Below are 15674 nucleotides of genomic sequence, written 5' to 3' on the forward strand. Positions count from 1 at the left end.
TATACAAGTTGTAAAATAACAGACACGAGCAAAGTCAAATATATCTCTGATGTCTGATGGTCAGAGTTCACAAGATATCAGAGCTAGAAAATAAATTAGTCATTGAACAGGTGCAGCCCTACATGAACTTGAATCCTACACAAAATTCCTGGCAAAAGCCTTTGCTTGAAGACTTCCAGTGATTAGAGATCTCACAACTGTTTGGGATAGCTCATTCCACTTTTAGACAGTTCTACATTTTTCTATACACGAGGTCAAATCTGCCCTCCTATACCTTGCACCTAATATCAGTTATGTGTGTGTGTGTGTGTGTGTGTGTGTGTGTGTGTGTGTCTGTGTCTGTGTGGTGAATGGGGGGAAAGGAAGAGGTAGATGGAGGCTCAAAGGAGCAGTGCCTACTTTGCTCCCAAAGGCCATTATTTTGCAAAAAAAAAAAATGTTAGTGATAGTGGAATAGAAAGAATTTCTAATGTTTGGAAGTAGTGAGATTTATGTTGAGAAAGTATTTGGTATGGCAGTGGTATTAAAAATGGAGAAGCATCCCTGGAGTCAAGAGAAAAAGAATACAATGGTGATTTCCAGTCCATGTACTACTGTGGTTTGAGGAAATGAAGCCCAGTAGAAGAAGAGTCTAGGCATCGAGGGAGGAAATATGAAGGAGTATGTTAGCATAAGGGTCTGTTGGGCCCCTTTTGCTGAGAGAGAGGACCTCAGTCTTCCTCTTTATTGCCCACACCCTAGCCCTGGACTTTAGATTCATAAGAGATATTAGCAAGAGTGACAAAGGAGGGAGATTCTTACTTTCATAAAGCATGGAGAACTAAGTGAATTTCCACGGATCTTCCTAGAGCAGTTGTTATCTGTGCTCAAGGTATAGGCTGGGCTTCTTCTTAGGAAATCAGTTAAAGGGACTTGAGGAACACTTCTCTGTTATCCAGATTACTGGGGAGGAAAATGTGTTGCTCTAAAAAATGGAAGGACTTCAAAATGAAGAAGACGAGAGAAAAATTTCATGATAGACTCCATTACACCCCCATTCATTAGAGTCCATTGAAGTACAGCACATCGGGGAGGAGCAATGTGTTTTCCCAGCAGATTCAAGCCAATACTCTCATTGTATAAATCCACACTGATCTCTAGACTAAAATGTTGTTGTTGTTCAGTCTTCTCCAACTCTTCGTGACCCTATTTGGGATTTTCTTGGCAAAAATACCATCACGGTTTGCTATTTCTATCCCTAACTGAGGCAAGCAGGGTTAAATGCCTTGCCCGGGGTCACACAGCTCAAAAGTGTCTGAGGCCAGATTTGAACTCAGGAAGAAGAGCCTTCCTGACTCCAGGCCTGGTGTTCCATCCACTGCTCTACCTTGTTGCCCAGAGGGAACAAGAGAGAGGGAGAAAAAAGGGGAAGGGAGCAGAGTGAAGGTGAAGGGAAAAGCAATAGAAGTTAGAGACAAGGGGTGAGAGAGGGGAAGTCAGAAAGCATCAGGGAAGTAGCAAAGGAGAATGCCATTTCAGCAAGCCCCACCTCTGAACTGGGGTGTCCAAGAGGTAGCTGGCAGAAAACACTCTGCGAAGTTTCTCCAGCTCCCTTATGTCTAGGTTTCTAACCCCTGCTTGTTGTCCCCAGGCTCCAGATACTGAAGAGGGTATTTGCTATCTTCAGGAGCTGAGCCGTCTATTCAGTGATGTCCACATCTGGTGGATGGGGCCATTCACTCCCACGATAAGACTCAACCATCCCCAGGTCATCTCCCCCTTGCTTAAGGCTTCAGGTATGGCACTTGGTTTTCTGTGGGCCTAATTTGGAAAGGGAGACCTAGGTTTGGTAGGGGGCCCAAGGACAGAGTGAGAATCTGGGGGAAAGAACACAGATGGTGAGTCAGAATCCATTCCAGTCTCAGCTTCTACTCTGATCATGTCTGATATTGGGCAAATCTCATTACCTCTCTAGACTTCATTTTACTGATCTGTAAAAGAGAGATGGTAACTGTCCTGTCTACCTTATATTTGATTTAATATAATCTAATAAAAATTATTATGGATGTATGAGGTTCTGTCCTGTGCTTCTCATGTAAATAGCAATGATAAGGCGCTTCTTTCAAGGAGAATAAAGACCTTGTCTACCGAGATATAAGGGAAGTGGAAGAGTGAGGTGATGCCATGCTTAGACATGGAAGCATGATACATGTGATGGAGGGGGCGGAGAAAGAAAAAGTACTCTACGAAAAACGGAGGTTGAACAAATCCCATTTAATTAGGATGATCAAGTAAGGCCTCAAATAGGCAGCTTCTGGGGTGGAGCCTAAAGAAAGGAAAGCGGAAGTCAGGAAGGAATGGGTTTATCGTATGTGTGACAATGTGCAGGAATGCCTGTTGGCAGGGGAAAGCAAGGTTGGATGGGGACAGTTGAATCCTGGATGGAGGAGTTTAGCTAAATGTGTGAACAGAGGCAGACAGCTAGCTCACCAGGAAGATCACCGTTGGGATTCAAAAAGATCTTGGCAGACCAGAATGTTAGGCTGAACTGAATAAGATGAATTTTAATGAGGATTAAATTTTATTTGGGAACAAGTACTTATTTTCACAAGTGCAAGATGGGGAAGTGTGGCTATATAAAAGCTAATCTGAAAAAAAAATCAGTCTTGTGATATGATAACTAAGAAAGTTAATGAGATTGGAGGCATATTGAAAGAGGCATGAGGTCCAAGACTAGGGAAAAAAAATAGTTCTGCTTGATTGGACTCTGGTGACCAAGGACTCTGCTTTGATTGCACCACTTTTGAGTATTGTGTTCAGGTCAGAGTGCCATATTTGAGGAAGAGCATTGATGAGGTGAAGCAGAACCAAAATGACAAAGGGTCTGGAGCTCCTGTGATGATGTGATTGTTCAAAAGAACTAGGGAAGAGAAGAGAAGAAGAAAAGAAAACTTACAATTCTTTTCTTCATGTATAGGAAGGGCTGTCACACATAAGGGGGACCAGACTTTTCTTCTTAGTCCTAGAAGACAAATGGGTAGAAGTTACGAACGTGTAAACTCAGGCTCCATGTCAGGAAAAAACTTCCTGACAATGAGGATTCTCCTGAAGTGAAAGCTTCATCATCTATAAAATGGGAATGATCATAGCACTTATTTGACAGGGTTGTATATTCTGTGGAATGCGTCCTTCCAGAGGTTCATTCAGTGCTGAGTCAGGGCGAGAAGGCCATGGTTGCCCAGTTGTGGGAGAAGAATCACAGATAGAGAAGACAAGGGCAGCACTGATACGTAAACAAATGGCTTGACACTGATCCCCTGTAGATGGGAGAAACAGTGTAGCAGAGTGGACAGGGATTCAGGAAGTCCTGGGTTCGAGTCCCACTTCAGGTCCATTCTAGCTATATGTCTCTTAACTCTCAGTAGTGATGTAATTCATTTTTTAAGACTAGAAGGTGCCAAGCTACATGAGTAGAGGAAATTTTGTCACAAGGAGCCCCCTATACTCATGAAATCACAAGTCTAGCCTGTATCTGTAGTTCAGCCTAGAGAAGAGGATATATGGGCACCAGTTTACTCTCAGATTTTAAGCTGGCAAATTTAGGGGCTCTTAGGCATGGGCCTATCTGGTGTGACTGTTAGTTAACCTGGCACTGGAGGGAGTTAGTGAATTAGAGTGGAAAGATTACTGACTCTGAAGTCAGGGGGCCTGGCCTAAAATCCCTTTCCCTAGGTGACCTTGGGCAAGTTGCACAACCTCTCTGGGCCTCCGTTTCCTTCTCTGGAAAATCATGAGGTTCTAATTCTGAAGTGGGTAGCTAGGGTTCACAACGATTAGAGCACTGGGCCTGGAGTCAAATCTAAGTTTAAATCTAGCCTCAGACACTTACTAGCTGTGTCACCATGTTTGCCTCAGTTTCCTCATCTGTAAAATGAGCTAGAGCAGGAAATGTTAAGGCACTCCAGTGTCTTCAACAAGAAAACCATAACAAAGTCAGACATGACTGAAAAAGGACTAAACAAATCTGAAACCCCTTCCCGTTCTAGGGTCCCATGATCTCATGAACTTGTTTGGGTCATGGCTGAAGCAAAGAAAAGGTGTCAGACAGAAGGAAAGTTCCAGATACCCAGCATTTCCTCCCCAATGTGCTTAGTTTTTTTCAGGGTCTGTACATTCACTCACTCCGCAGATGGAGTAACTCATAGCTTCATGGGAGGGCATACTCTGGGTTCTCTTTTCCAGGGGAGTAAACCGGCTTGAGAGGGATGGAGATGTCAGACAAAGCTAAGAAAGTGACTCCAGACTCCAGTCAGCCCCTCTGCCCACCTGGCTCCATGTTCCTCCTGCCTCCTCAGGTGTGAACTCCTGCCTCTCCATTCTTCCCCCAGATACATAATTCCAAAGAGGGTTTGCTTTACACTCAGTCTCTGGTCTGCAGCCTCAGGGATGTGTGCTGTTGGTGGGTAGGGGCCTGGTGCCCCGTGATACGCATCTTCCACCCCAGTTACTTCAAGCCAGTCCTCCTGGCCGCAGGTAGACTTCCCCCCTCCCTTCTCCTCTGTGTTCCCTTGCCACTGAAAGGCTTGGTTTCTGCAGGCTCTGTGCTGCCTGCCTGCTCTAGGACGGGGAGAGAAGGAAGGAAGGAGCAGGAACATTTCAAGTCAGGCTCCAGAAACAGCAGGGGAAGAGAATCTTGGTTAAAGCAACTTTGTCTCCTGTTTATCTGGGCTCCCACGGATCTCCCTCCTTTAGCCAGCTGCTATGACTGGACTGCATTGTAGGCACTGGGGGCTGTCTGGTCTCCATTTGTGTGACTTCTCTGGGTCCAGGTCTCTGGCTGCGTCGGGCCACATCTGGGCTGTGTCTGAGCTGTGTTGCTGTTGTATTTGGGGCCATGTTTCAGACTGTCCTAGACAATGTCTAAGCTGTGTTGGTGCCACGTTTGGGGCTTCCTCAGGCCACACACAGGATATATCTGAGCTGTGTCTGAGATATATTGGTGGTATGTTTGGGGCCATGTCTCAGGATGTTCAGAGCCACGTGTGAGCTGTGTTGATGCTGTCTGAGGCCATCTCAGGCTGTCTAGGACTATAGCTGGGCTTTGGGGTACCATGTTTGGAGGCCATGCTTTGGACTCATATATAAGCAAAAGTGTTGCCAGGTTTGGGGGCATGTCTGGGCTATCCCTGAGACCTCATGTATGTTACATGCAAAGCCATGTCTGGGCTGTGACAAGGGATATAGTTAAACTTGTTTCCAGAATATTTTTCCAGAATTGCATCCAGTCATGACTAGAATATGTCTGGACCATGTTTATATGAAGGCATCTGGTCCTTATCTTAATGCTATGTCTAGAAAGATCATATCTTATGTGCCATGAGTTGGGGGGAAGGAAGAGGCACTTATACTCTACTGGGGCTGTGTAGAATTCTGGACGACATATCCACAAATATTATCTCTAAAACCCTGGCACTGGGACTGGGTGGGCAAGGGAGATTAGTCCTATGTGTGGCATATCCCAAGGACCATATCTATGGCATGAGAGCAGCCTGGCATAATGAATAGAGCACTACCGTTAAAGTCAGAAATAGCTGGGTTCATATACTGTCTCTGACATATACTAACTGCACAATCATAGGCAAAGTACTTAACCTCCCAGTGCCTCAGAAAACTCTAAGAGCATAAGCTTCAGATGAGTAGAAGATACACGGTGATTTTTAGAGTTCCCACAATGGAAATTCTCTACATCAATGAAATCAAAGGTTTAAAAGTGGGGAGCAGAAAGTACCCAAGTCATGTCCAAGTCCACATGTGCATTGTGACTAAGTCCACATACATGTCTGGGGCTATCTATAGGGGTATGTCTTGGGGAATGTCTAGGTCATTTCTGGGTCATATTTGTGGGAGGAATATCTCCCTCTCAAAACATCACAGCCATTATTTGTCTTGGTTCATGTCAAGAAGGTGTATAGTACATGTGTTGGGGTGGGTGGTGCATAATACCATGTTGGGGCTGTGTTGGTAATGTTGGGTCAAGTCTGGACCATATCCAGAGTTCTTTGCATCAACTCTGGGGCCTTCCTTAGGTTGTATCTACTCAGCATAGCTAGGCGTGTGTGGCCATAATATGATCTCCACTCTCTTTCTCCTGCCCTCTGCCTAGCCTTACCTCCTTACCCACTCCGTTCTCTGCTGTCCTTCTCTTCTTGTCTTGTCCATGCTGGGCTGAGAGGGGAGCTGGGGAGATGATACAGGAAGTGAAGCCCCAGTTACTTTTCTCCCTACTTAGAGCTTGGGACCCCAGCCTTTGGATAACCTCTCCTCCTTTGACCTCTTCTGGCTGTTATACACTCCTTGTTTTTCCCCTTATCCCCAATTATAGTCATGTCAGGACTCTGAAGGACCTATCTCTCTCTCTTACAGCTATTATTGCACCCAAGGACAAATTGTTCTATGGCTTCCTGAAACCTTGGCTGGGTGAGTGATGTGTAGGAATAGGACCTGGGGAGAAGGCATTGGCCAGGGGGTGGAGGGTGGGATGTGTTGGTCAGGAGGACTAAGGAAAGGATATTTGTGACCTGGGGGATTGGGGATTGGATGAAGGCAGTACTTGGGAGTCTAGGAGCTAGGTTCTGGACTATTTGAAGCCACGGAGGACTAGGATGGAGTCCTTGCTTGGTGGGGCTTGGGTAATGGGGCTGGAATATTGGTATTTGGGAAGCTTAGGGACTCAAGACTCCCTAGAAGTGGAAGCCTAGGATTGGGAGCAGAGGTTCTATGGATTGAAGGCTAAGGAATTGGGGTTGGGGGTATGGCTAAGGACCTAGTGTTTGGGGCCTTGGGATTGGGCTAGGGGCTAAGAGTTGGGAAAGGTAATGGAAGACTAAGCTGAGGGCCACATCTGGTTCTAGGGCCTGGGAGGCTGGCCTGAGGCCCAAGATTTGGAGAATGATCCCTACCACCATCTTTCTTCAAGGGGATGGGCTTTTGCTGAGTAAAGGAGACAAATGGAGCCGGCACCGGCGCATGCTGACCCCAGCTTTTCACTTTGATGTCCTTAAACCTCATGTGAAGATCTTCAACCAGAGTGCAGATATCATGCATGTAAGCCTCGAGGAGCCAGTCAGGGTGAGAGGGAATCCATCCAGAGCTGAGCCTGCACAAAGTGAATTCCCTTCCAGACCAGTCTGGGCCTCAGGAGGCATAATGGGGACCTTAGTACCATCTATGTTTTCTTGGTTAGAGTGCAATAAGTTTAGGGCTGTGGGGCAGAGACCATGATCACCATCACCCAGGAGCCTCTTCCAGGATCTTGCAGGTCAGTTTCCAGTCCACATAACCTCATCTCCTCCTTATATCTTGGGAGGTATGGAGGGCAGTACTGATTATCCCCATTTTACAGATGAGGAAGGAAGATCTGATCTAGAAAGGTGCTGTCACTTTTCTAAGGTCACACAGTGTTTCAATGGCAGAGCAAGAACTAGCTCTCAGTTCCTGACTTCCCACAATAGATCTTTCCATCCCAATGGCAAATTCTCAATGTGGCTCATAGCCCTGCTTTTCTCCCTATATCAAACATAGACCTCTCCCTTGCTCTTTCTGGGTACCTGAAGAGACAGAAATCAATGGGTCAGGGCCTGGAGAAGGTGAGCGCCAACTAACTTTCTCTCCCCTCTCTCTCTCTCTCTCTCTCTCTCTCTCTCTGTATTCTCTCTCCCTCTCTGTGTCTCTCTTGGTCTGTGTCTGTCTCTGTCTGTGTGTCTCTTTCTCTCTCTGTGTCTGTCTGTGTCTCTCTGTCTCTGTCTCTCTCTCCCTCCCTCTCTCTCTTTCTCTCCCTCTCTTTCTCTCTCCCTCCCTTTCCCTCATTCCTCCTCTCCCCCTCCCTCCCTCCATCACTCTTCTCTCAGGCAAAATGGAGGCGCCTGTGTGCTGAGGGCAGCAATTACCTGGACATGTTTGAACACATCAGTCTCATGACCCTGGATAGCCTGCAGAAATGCATCTTCAGCCACAACAGCAACTGCCAGGAGTGAGTCTCAGCCTAGCCCTTAGCTTTGGGCACTCAGGACCTACAGTTGAGGAACTGGAAGCCTGGGGGAATGTGGGAAGGGAGGACTCCAGGGCAGAGGGGATGTGCAGTGTTGAGGACAGAATCTGGAAGGATTGGGAAGCAAGAGCAACTTCAAGCTAATGTGGAAACTGGGGGCCACATACATGACTGCCTGGGAATGACAGGCAGGGTAGGGCCATGGGAAGTGGAGTCAGTTGACATGGGTCTAACCTCAGTCCTCTTATTTACTGCTGGTGTGACCTGAGGCAAGTGGTTTAACTTCTCTGGGACTCATTTTTCTCATCTATGTTATGAGAGAGTTGGGCTACATGATCTCTGAGATCCCTTCTAGTTCTAAATCTGTGTTGCAGTATCTATGATGCCCCTCTGAGAACTCTGGGAGCTGCTTGGAGAAGGGCCTGGGTATGAGTCCTGGGGGAACCTGGGGAGCTTCAACAACATGTTAAGGGAAAAAAAAAAAAAATATATATATATATATATATATACACACATGTATAATACTTATATATAAATATATATACCCATACATATATGTGCATGTGTATCTATATCTATGTCATCTATATTTATATCTTTATCATCTCCATATTATTGATATCTATATCCATATCTATGTTTATATCTATATGTATATCCATATCTATATCTACTTCTACATTTATATCTATATCTATATCTGTATCTATAATGAAAATAAGGTCATTTGTCCAAAGGCAGCAGAAGAGTGAAAGCCTGGAGGAGACTTTGTGAAATGGAATAAGCTTGTAGGGAAATATTTTAATAGCACTGGCTCCACCCTAATAAAGACATCACCAGGCCTGATTATAGTGATCTCCCTATGTAGATTGCCCCGGCTTTGCTCCCTAGAGAGTCAGATAGGCTCTAGGCAGTTACAAATAAGGGAGTTCACCTATCTAGATTCAGGCCATCCCCTGGCTGGGAAGATGTTGCATTTAATTGCTCTGGCTGGGGTCAGCAGTGGTCATTTGTATAAGTGGAACCAAGAGAGACCCTTTGATTCACTCTGTTTTTCTTAACAATGTCATCGGCAAACATGCCTCTTCTACCTTCTGTCGTTGTCTCTCTTCCCTTTATGGATCTACGAACTCAACATGGGTCTCTGTAGCATGGTGCACATTGTAACTCATCCATGTCTTCTTATCCTGGGCAGCTCTACTTTCTTGTTTGCATCCTCCTACATCTCTTCCATAGGGTGTCCATTTAGCAGGTTGGAAGAGGGGCTAGATGTGAGGTTTTTAACCTGGGGTCCACAGACTATTATCCCCCATTCCTCCAAGGATAAGCCTAAGATGCCTATGGCTAGATTTCAAGGGATATGTGAATTTGGATGGGAAAAATAGATTTTATTTTCCTAAACTTTAACTGAAATTTAGCATTTCCTTCAATTATGAATGTAGGCATAATGGACTTTGACACACGATGATCTAAGATGGAGGCTGGTCCCACCCACACGTCAGGCCATTTAAGGCTATTTTCTTTCAGAAGCAGATCCAGACCACCTATGAAAAAGGCATCCATGTGGGAGAAGGCAGGGCCTGCTTCTGGGAGAAAATATCCTGCGGATGGCTTAACGTGTGGGGGCTCTATCGTTAGTGATATGGGCATTCTCCAAAATCCTGTTGAATTGGCAACACACATTACCTGAGAAAGGGTCCAGAGTCTTCATCATACTGCCAGAGGGGTCCATGACACAAATAAGGTTGATAATCTCTGCTCTAGATCTCTAGACATGACATGGGTATCAATGAAACACACAAGAGGTCCTTCTCTTATCTTTTGCTTACTGACTGAATAGCCCACATACTTTCCTGGTAAGGAATCTTTTCTGTCACTGTGGGTACAGAATTTGTCATTGATAATACATTCTGCAGCCTATTTATGATCACCATGTATCCCTCCATTGCCTTTTGGGAAATTAATCATCTTGATTCCTTAGAGAGTGTGGTATTTGATCTTTCACAATCATATAATATCATTGAAAGAATATTGTGAAATGATATTTGGTTTCTGGTAGAAGTTTGGGATAATTAAAATCATTGTGTAATTTCCGTAATGCAATCCAAACTACTCTCCCCTATTTTACCCTGAGCCTAGGTCATTTTGCTTCTGCTATCTATGAAGCTCTGTGGATTATCCATCCAAATGAATATCATATTCTGGACAATAGGTAATTTTCATCCATTTGATTTTTCCTGTGTGAATTGTTTGGGCAAACATTCTAATTGATTATACACCTTATATTGGAGACACCAGAATGCACCAGGGCTTGATGCAGTTAGCACAATGTCATCCCCAAACAGTGGCATCTGAAGGACTTCCCTTTCTTTAGGAAATCCTCTTTCCATTTTAGACTTTACTAGATATCCTCCAAGGCAATTGCAGACACCTTTGGTGAGCATGTGATTCCTTAGCTTATGCCTCATTTTCTATTGGTAATGAGAAGGTCATCAAGTTTTCTTTGTTTCTGTAGAGGAGTTATCCAAAGATTATTATATGGCCTTAACAAATGCGTGAAAAATAGTTTGTTGAAGGAGAAACCATAAGGCTGCACTTTGCTCTACTCAGTTAAATTTCTTTTAATAGTCATCAATCTTTTAATGGGACATCTAGGTGGTCAGGGCTGGAGTCAGGAAGACCTAAGTTGAAATGTGGCCTCAGAGGCTTACTAGCTGTGTGACCCTGGGCAAATCATTTAACCCTGTTTGCCTGAGTCTCCTCATCAGTAAAGTGAGCTGGAGAAGGAAATGGCAAACCACTCCAGTATCTCTGCTATGCTAACTCCTAATAGGGTCATGAAGAGTTAGACATGACAGGAAAATGTCTCAACTCCTTTAAAACCTAAAAATTGTGCTGCTTCCTCTTCACAAGGACCAATTGCCTTTCCTATCTTTGTTTTCTTTACCATCATTTTTACTCCTTTGTGCAACTTGCCAAAAATTGTGAGGTTTAAATGTGGCATCTAGATGTAGTGCTTCTGTCACTGATAGAGAAAATTATGCTATATAAATCTTGAGATACCTATTGTGTTTTTAATGTCATCACATTTCCAGTTTCTTCTTTCAGTTCTCTCAAGATAATCTGGTTTAAAAGGACTTCCTTCCAAGGTTCCTGTAAACTCAATTTTTTTCCTCTACCACTTTTTTTCCTCACATGAAATGTTAACACTGGTCATCATCTTCTACTATCCATATTCAAAATTGGCTTTATCCCTGACTGCCCTACCTCTCCATTTGGCAAGGATTTTGCTGGCTGAAGGAGCTTCTAGGGTCATTTGGCCTATTCCCAGTAGTGACTATTTTGCATTAATAAGCCTTCTGTAGAAAATAGTGACAGTTCATGTCAATATCTGTTTCTTTGTCCTTTTTCCATTTTTTGGCATTGATTGCATAGATTTTTCAAGGAGGAATATAAATCCTGATCATAGAGGAAGAGCAAGAAGGGACCTCAGATGTCATGTAGTCCAACCTACTTTTATCCCCCTGCCCAATCTTAAGAAATAAAACAAGCATTTCCATAACATGGTAGAACAGAGAAAAAAAAAGATAATTGTACATGAAACTGTAAAACCTTTTTATATATGAGGAAGCTGAAGGGGGGAGATTAAATGACTTCCCCAAGGTCACATAGTCAGGAAATGTCAGAGGTGGGATTTGAATCCCAGTCTTCTCATTCTATGACTTCCAGTTGGAAAGGTCTCCTAACATCTCACATAGAGATACCCTAGGAGAAAGGAATGTATTCAGAAGCTGATTTGGGATACAGACTATAGAAGCCTTTTGAGGACATGACTGAGACCTCAGGCAGCTCGTCAGCCTGGTCAGGTACATTGTTGTCCCTCTTGGAAGAACATACCCACAAAGGGATCCACAAAGGGCTAACCATTTCCCATGGTTGTGTTGGTCCACCTGGCTGAACTCCCACTTGTCTCCTGTTCTCTCCAGCACTATCAGGTTCTGCCCAGGCGGGGTTATTGTGTTAGCCTTCAGCTCCCAACCGCTGTTTCTTCCAGCTTTTATGTATTGAATGCAGTCCAGGGTGATGCTTAAGACTGCTCAGTGACACTTTCATCCTGGTGTGTTAACACAAGTTGTCAGCCACTCCACTTGGCTCCTGGCCCTGGAAGCCAGACTCTTCTCTTTTCTCTCTAGGCACAAATATCAACCAGACCATGGGGAAGCCCTTTTCCTTTCTCTACCCACCAGCCGGGTGTGGTGGGGGGCCGTTGTGAACTTGTTCAGAAGGAAATTATAGAAATTGTTCTGGGCTATGTAGAGTCTGAGGGGTCAGGTTTCTCTCCCTGCTGAACTTGACCTCTGACCTTGGACCCCATGCTTTGATCAGGAAACCAAGTGCCTACATTTCAGCTATCATGGAGTTGAGTTCTCTTGTGGTAAAGCGTTACAATCAGCCACTTCTATACTGGGATGCCCTGTACTATCTCACCAGCCAGGGAAGGCATTTCTCCCGTGCCTGCCGTCTGGTGCACGATTTCTCAAATGCTGTCATACAGGACCAAAGGTGTATCCTTGCCCAGCAGGGGTCTGAGGCCTTCCTCAGGGACAAGGCCAAAAGCAAGACCATTGACTTCATAGATGTTCTCCTGCTGGCCAAAGTGAGTATCAAGCTTGGAGGGGGGGAATGGGAGAAGACAGATGCCAGCAGTGCGTGTTCTAGGTAAAAGGGGTAGAGGTTTCTGCTTAGAACATCTAAGTAGAATCTCTCATTGGAAGGGAAGGGAGCAAGAACTCATCAACAGGGGCCTGTTCTAGGATGAAGATGGAAAGGCTCTGTCAGACAAGGACATCCAGGCAGAAGCTGACACTTTCATGTTTGGAGGTGAGCTTCAAATGGGACAGAAGGGGCAGGGCAGAGGGTCCTTGGGAAAGAGTCGGGGTTTTCCATTTACCTCTTGCCGTTGCTATCGGTCGCACTGATCCTTGCTTGAGTGAAGGTTAACTTGGAAGGTGTTTCACCAATCGCATGCCATAGGTTCAAGACCTAAAGCAGAGTCTAATGCTGGAGAGATGGGGATATTCTTTTCCCTGACAGGTGATGAGCTCTGGTCTTGTCTCCTATGGCTTCTCTGGAATGTTCTTCCTTCTTCTCTTTCCCACTCCCTAGGCCATGATACAACTGCAAGTGGCATCTCCTGGGTCCTTTACAACCTGGCCCAGCATCAGGAGCACCAGGACCACTGTCGCCAGGAGATACAAGAGCTCCTGAGAGGTCGGCAACCCGAGGAGATTGAATGGTCAGTGTGGGCTGACAGAAAGAAGGGAACCCTGAGTGGGGAGGGGGAACCATGAGTGTGCTGGAACTAGCTATGACTGCTTTGGAAGAGCTCATTATTAAATTTCCAGTGTCAGAAATCACAAATCAGGGCTCAATTTCTTGTTTTGTTGGCTGTCTAGACTTAAGAAGATGAGGGAGAAAGGGTTCCTGATGCAGAATAAACTTAAAAGAGTATGTGTCCATATATTTCCCTCCCTCCCAGCCTAGCTGTTCAATATTTCCCAGCATACCCTTGTATTGTTCTATAAACATTGCTTGAATTCAGCAAGACTATAGTATAAGGTTCAGGGAATGAAGCCAGGCCCATGACTGCAGGCTCATGCTAACAGCAGCAATCAACATTTTAGAGCATTTGAAGGTTTACAAACTGCTTTGCACCCATGATCTCATTTGTACCACACTCCGTTCCTGGGGGGAGTCCCTAGGAGGAGATACAGAGGCCAACCTGTTACTCCATCTAGCTACAGCCCCAGTCACGTAGCTATTAGGTCTCTGGTTAACTTTCCTGAGATGCCACTTAGACCTCAAACCCTGGGCTACTTCTACATCCAAGACCTCTCTTTGAGTCCCATCCTCCCCTCCCCCAATTTTCTCTTCTTCAGCCATGGTCCCATTAGGATCCTCCAAAGTTTGAATGTAAGAGCCCTCTGACTTCTGGCTATCAAGGTCAACACTTAGACTTTTTGCCACCCTTTCACAGAATTTTTGACATCTAGGGGTTCATGGTCACTGAGTATCAGGATCCCATAGACTTTGCCTGTCCCTCAACCTCTGATTTTCCAGGTTTTAGATGTTAACATTGTGCCCTCTGCCCTGCCTTGGGATGGAGGAGCTTCTCCCCATCTCCACTATGCTGGAGCTCACAGGGTTCCTGTCTCCAGGGATGATCTGTCCCAGATGCCCTTTCTGACCATGTGCATCAAAGGAAGCCTCCGGCTGCACCCGCCAGTTGCCATGATCTCCCGCTGCTGCACCAAGGACATCCAGCTGCCTGATGGGCGAATCATTCCTAAAGGTTCGCTTGCCAGGGGCTCACACCAGGGCAAGGGGAAGGGGTTAAGAAGTCTTATGGTTAGGGCCCATTTGGGAGGTTAGTACAACTTATCGATTGGTAGAGTTTACAAGCTACATTAGGCTCTCTCCTATTCTGGCCAACAGGAAACATTTGCCTGGTCAGCATCTTTGGAACTCACTATAACCCTGCTGTGTGGCCCAACCCTGAGGTATCTGTCAACTCTCCACAGAAGCATCCCTGGACTAGTCAGTGCTGGAGAACTGGGACATTGATGGGTATGGGAGTGGGGCTCCACTCTAAGCCAAGCCATGGGAGGCCTGAAGGCAGGAGAGGGCAGCTTTGATTACCCCTGGAGATGGCTAGCTATACTGAAGAGAATCGGACAAGAGGGTGAGTGTATGCCTAGGGTGAAAAAGACCCTGTCAACACCCCAGGTTTTTGACCCATATCGCTTTGACATCAGCAAGTCCCAAAAGATTTCACCCCTGGCCTTTATACCCTTCTCAGCTGGACCCAGGTAAGTCCATACTTTCCCCACTTGATTTCCCCAGGTGATGTTTATACCTCCTCCAGATCAGTGTGGGGAGCTGTGCCCAGCAAAGGCCCTGTTCCCATGTCCCCATCAAAGGAGTGGGAGGCCCATCTCAGTATGGGAGGACCCTAGAAACAGCCTGGGGTCAAGGTCTGGGAATTGTCAGCCCCTCCTTCCTTGAGCAGGAACTGCATTGGCCAAAACTTCGCCATGTCTGAGATGAAGGTTGTGCTAGCCCTCACCTTACTGAGGTTCCGAGTCCTCCCTGATAAAGACCCAGTGCGAAGAAAGCCAGAAATTATTCTCAGAGCAGAAAGTGGTCTGTGCCTGAAGGTGGAGCCACTTTTGGGTCCTTCCAGCCCTGAGGCACACCTCTCAGAAGCCCCTCAGGAATGATGGCTGGATGTATCCTTCTGCTTTGGAACATGAATGCCTGCTTTCTACCTGCCCATCCACCCACCCTTACCTTGATTGTAATTCTTCTAAATAAAAACATTTCAACATGGAATATATTGGCTTTCACTTTGTGTCTCTTTGCCTAGAGAACTAGAGGACTAGGGCCAAGAGAGAGAAGCCAGGGTTCTGTGTTTCTAGCCCCAGGCTCTGGAAGGAAAAAAGAGAGGGCTGGAAGGTACTTACAGCTCAGCCTCTACCAGGTCCCTGGGGTCATTTAACATCCCATTTCCCAGATTCCCATCCAGTCAGAGGAAGAGGTCATAGGATAACAGGTGTAGAGCTAAAATGAACTTCCCAAGCTAAACTGA

The 15674-nt window shown here is 45.6% G+C and overlaps 1 protein-coding gene across 4 annotated transcripts in view; it reads left to right on the forward strand.

The window, feature by feature from the left end:
- LOC110196228 (cytochrome P450 4F3-like) overlaps positions 1 to 15418 on the forward strand; it is a 33427-nt gene extending 18009 nt beyond the window's left edge. For 2 of the 4 annotated variants that reach the window (XM_020969375.2, XM_020969373.1), the window contains exons 3-14: positions 1631 to 1775; positions 6403 to 6456; positions 6956 to 7083; positions 7223 to 7297; positions 7887 to 8008; positions 12413 to 12683; positions 12841 to 12907; positions 13193 to 13322; positions 14245 to 14378; positions 14522 to 14586; positions 14813 to 14895; positions 15096 to 15418. In XM_020969375.2, the coding sequence (XP_020825034.1) occupies positions 1631 to 1775; positions 6403 to 6456; positions 6956 to 7083; positions 7223 to 7297; positions 7887 to 8008; positions 12413 to 12683; positions 12841 to 12907; positions 13193 to 13322; positions 14245 to 14378; positions 14522 to 14586; positions 14813 to 14895; positions 15096 to 15306 (1485 nt within the window). In that variant the 3' untranslated portion in view covers positions 15307 to 15418. Of the gene's footprint in view, positions 1 to 1630; positions 1776 to 6402; positions 6457 to 6890; positions 7084 to 7222; positions 7298 to 7886; positions 8009 to 12412; positions 12684 to 12840; positions 12908 to 13192; positions 13323 to 14244; positions 14379 to 14521; positions 14587 to 14812; positions 14896 to 15095 lie in introns of all 4 variants that reach the window. The other 2 variants (XM_020969374.1, XM_020969378.2) reach the window with 2 other exon arrangements.
- The last annotated feature ends 256 nt before the right edge of the window (positions 15419 to 15674 follow it).

This window comes from Phascolarctos cinereus, unplaced genomic scaffold, assembly GCF_003287225.1.
Source record: "Phascolarctos cinereus isolate Bilbo 61053 unplaced genomic scaffold, phaCin_HiC Scaffold_4;HRSCAF=312, whole genome shotgun sequence".
In the NCBI taxonomy this organism is placed as follows: Eukaryota; Metazoa; Chordata; class Mammalia; order Diprotodontia; family Phascolarctidae; genus Phascolarctos; species Phascolarctos cinereus.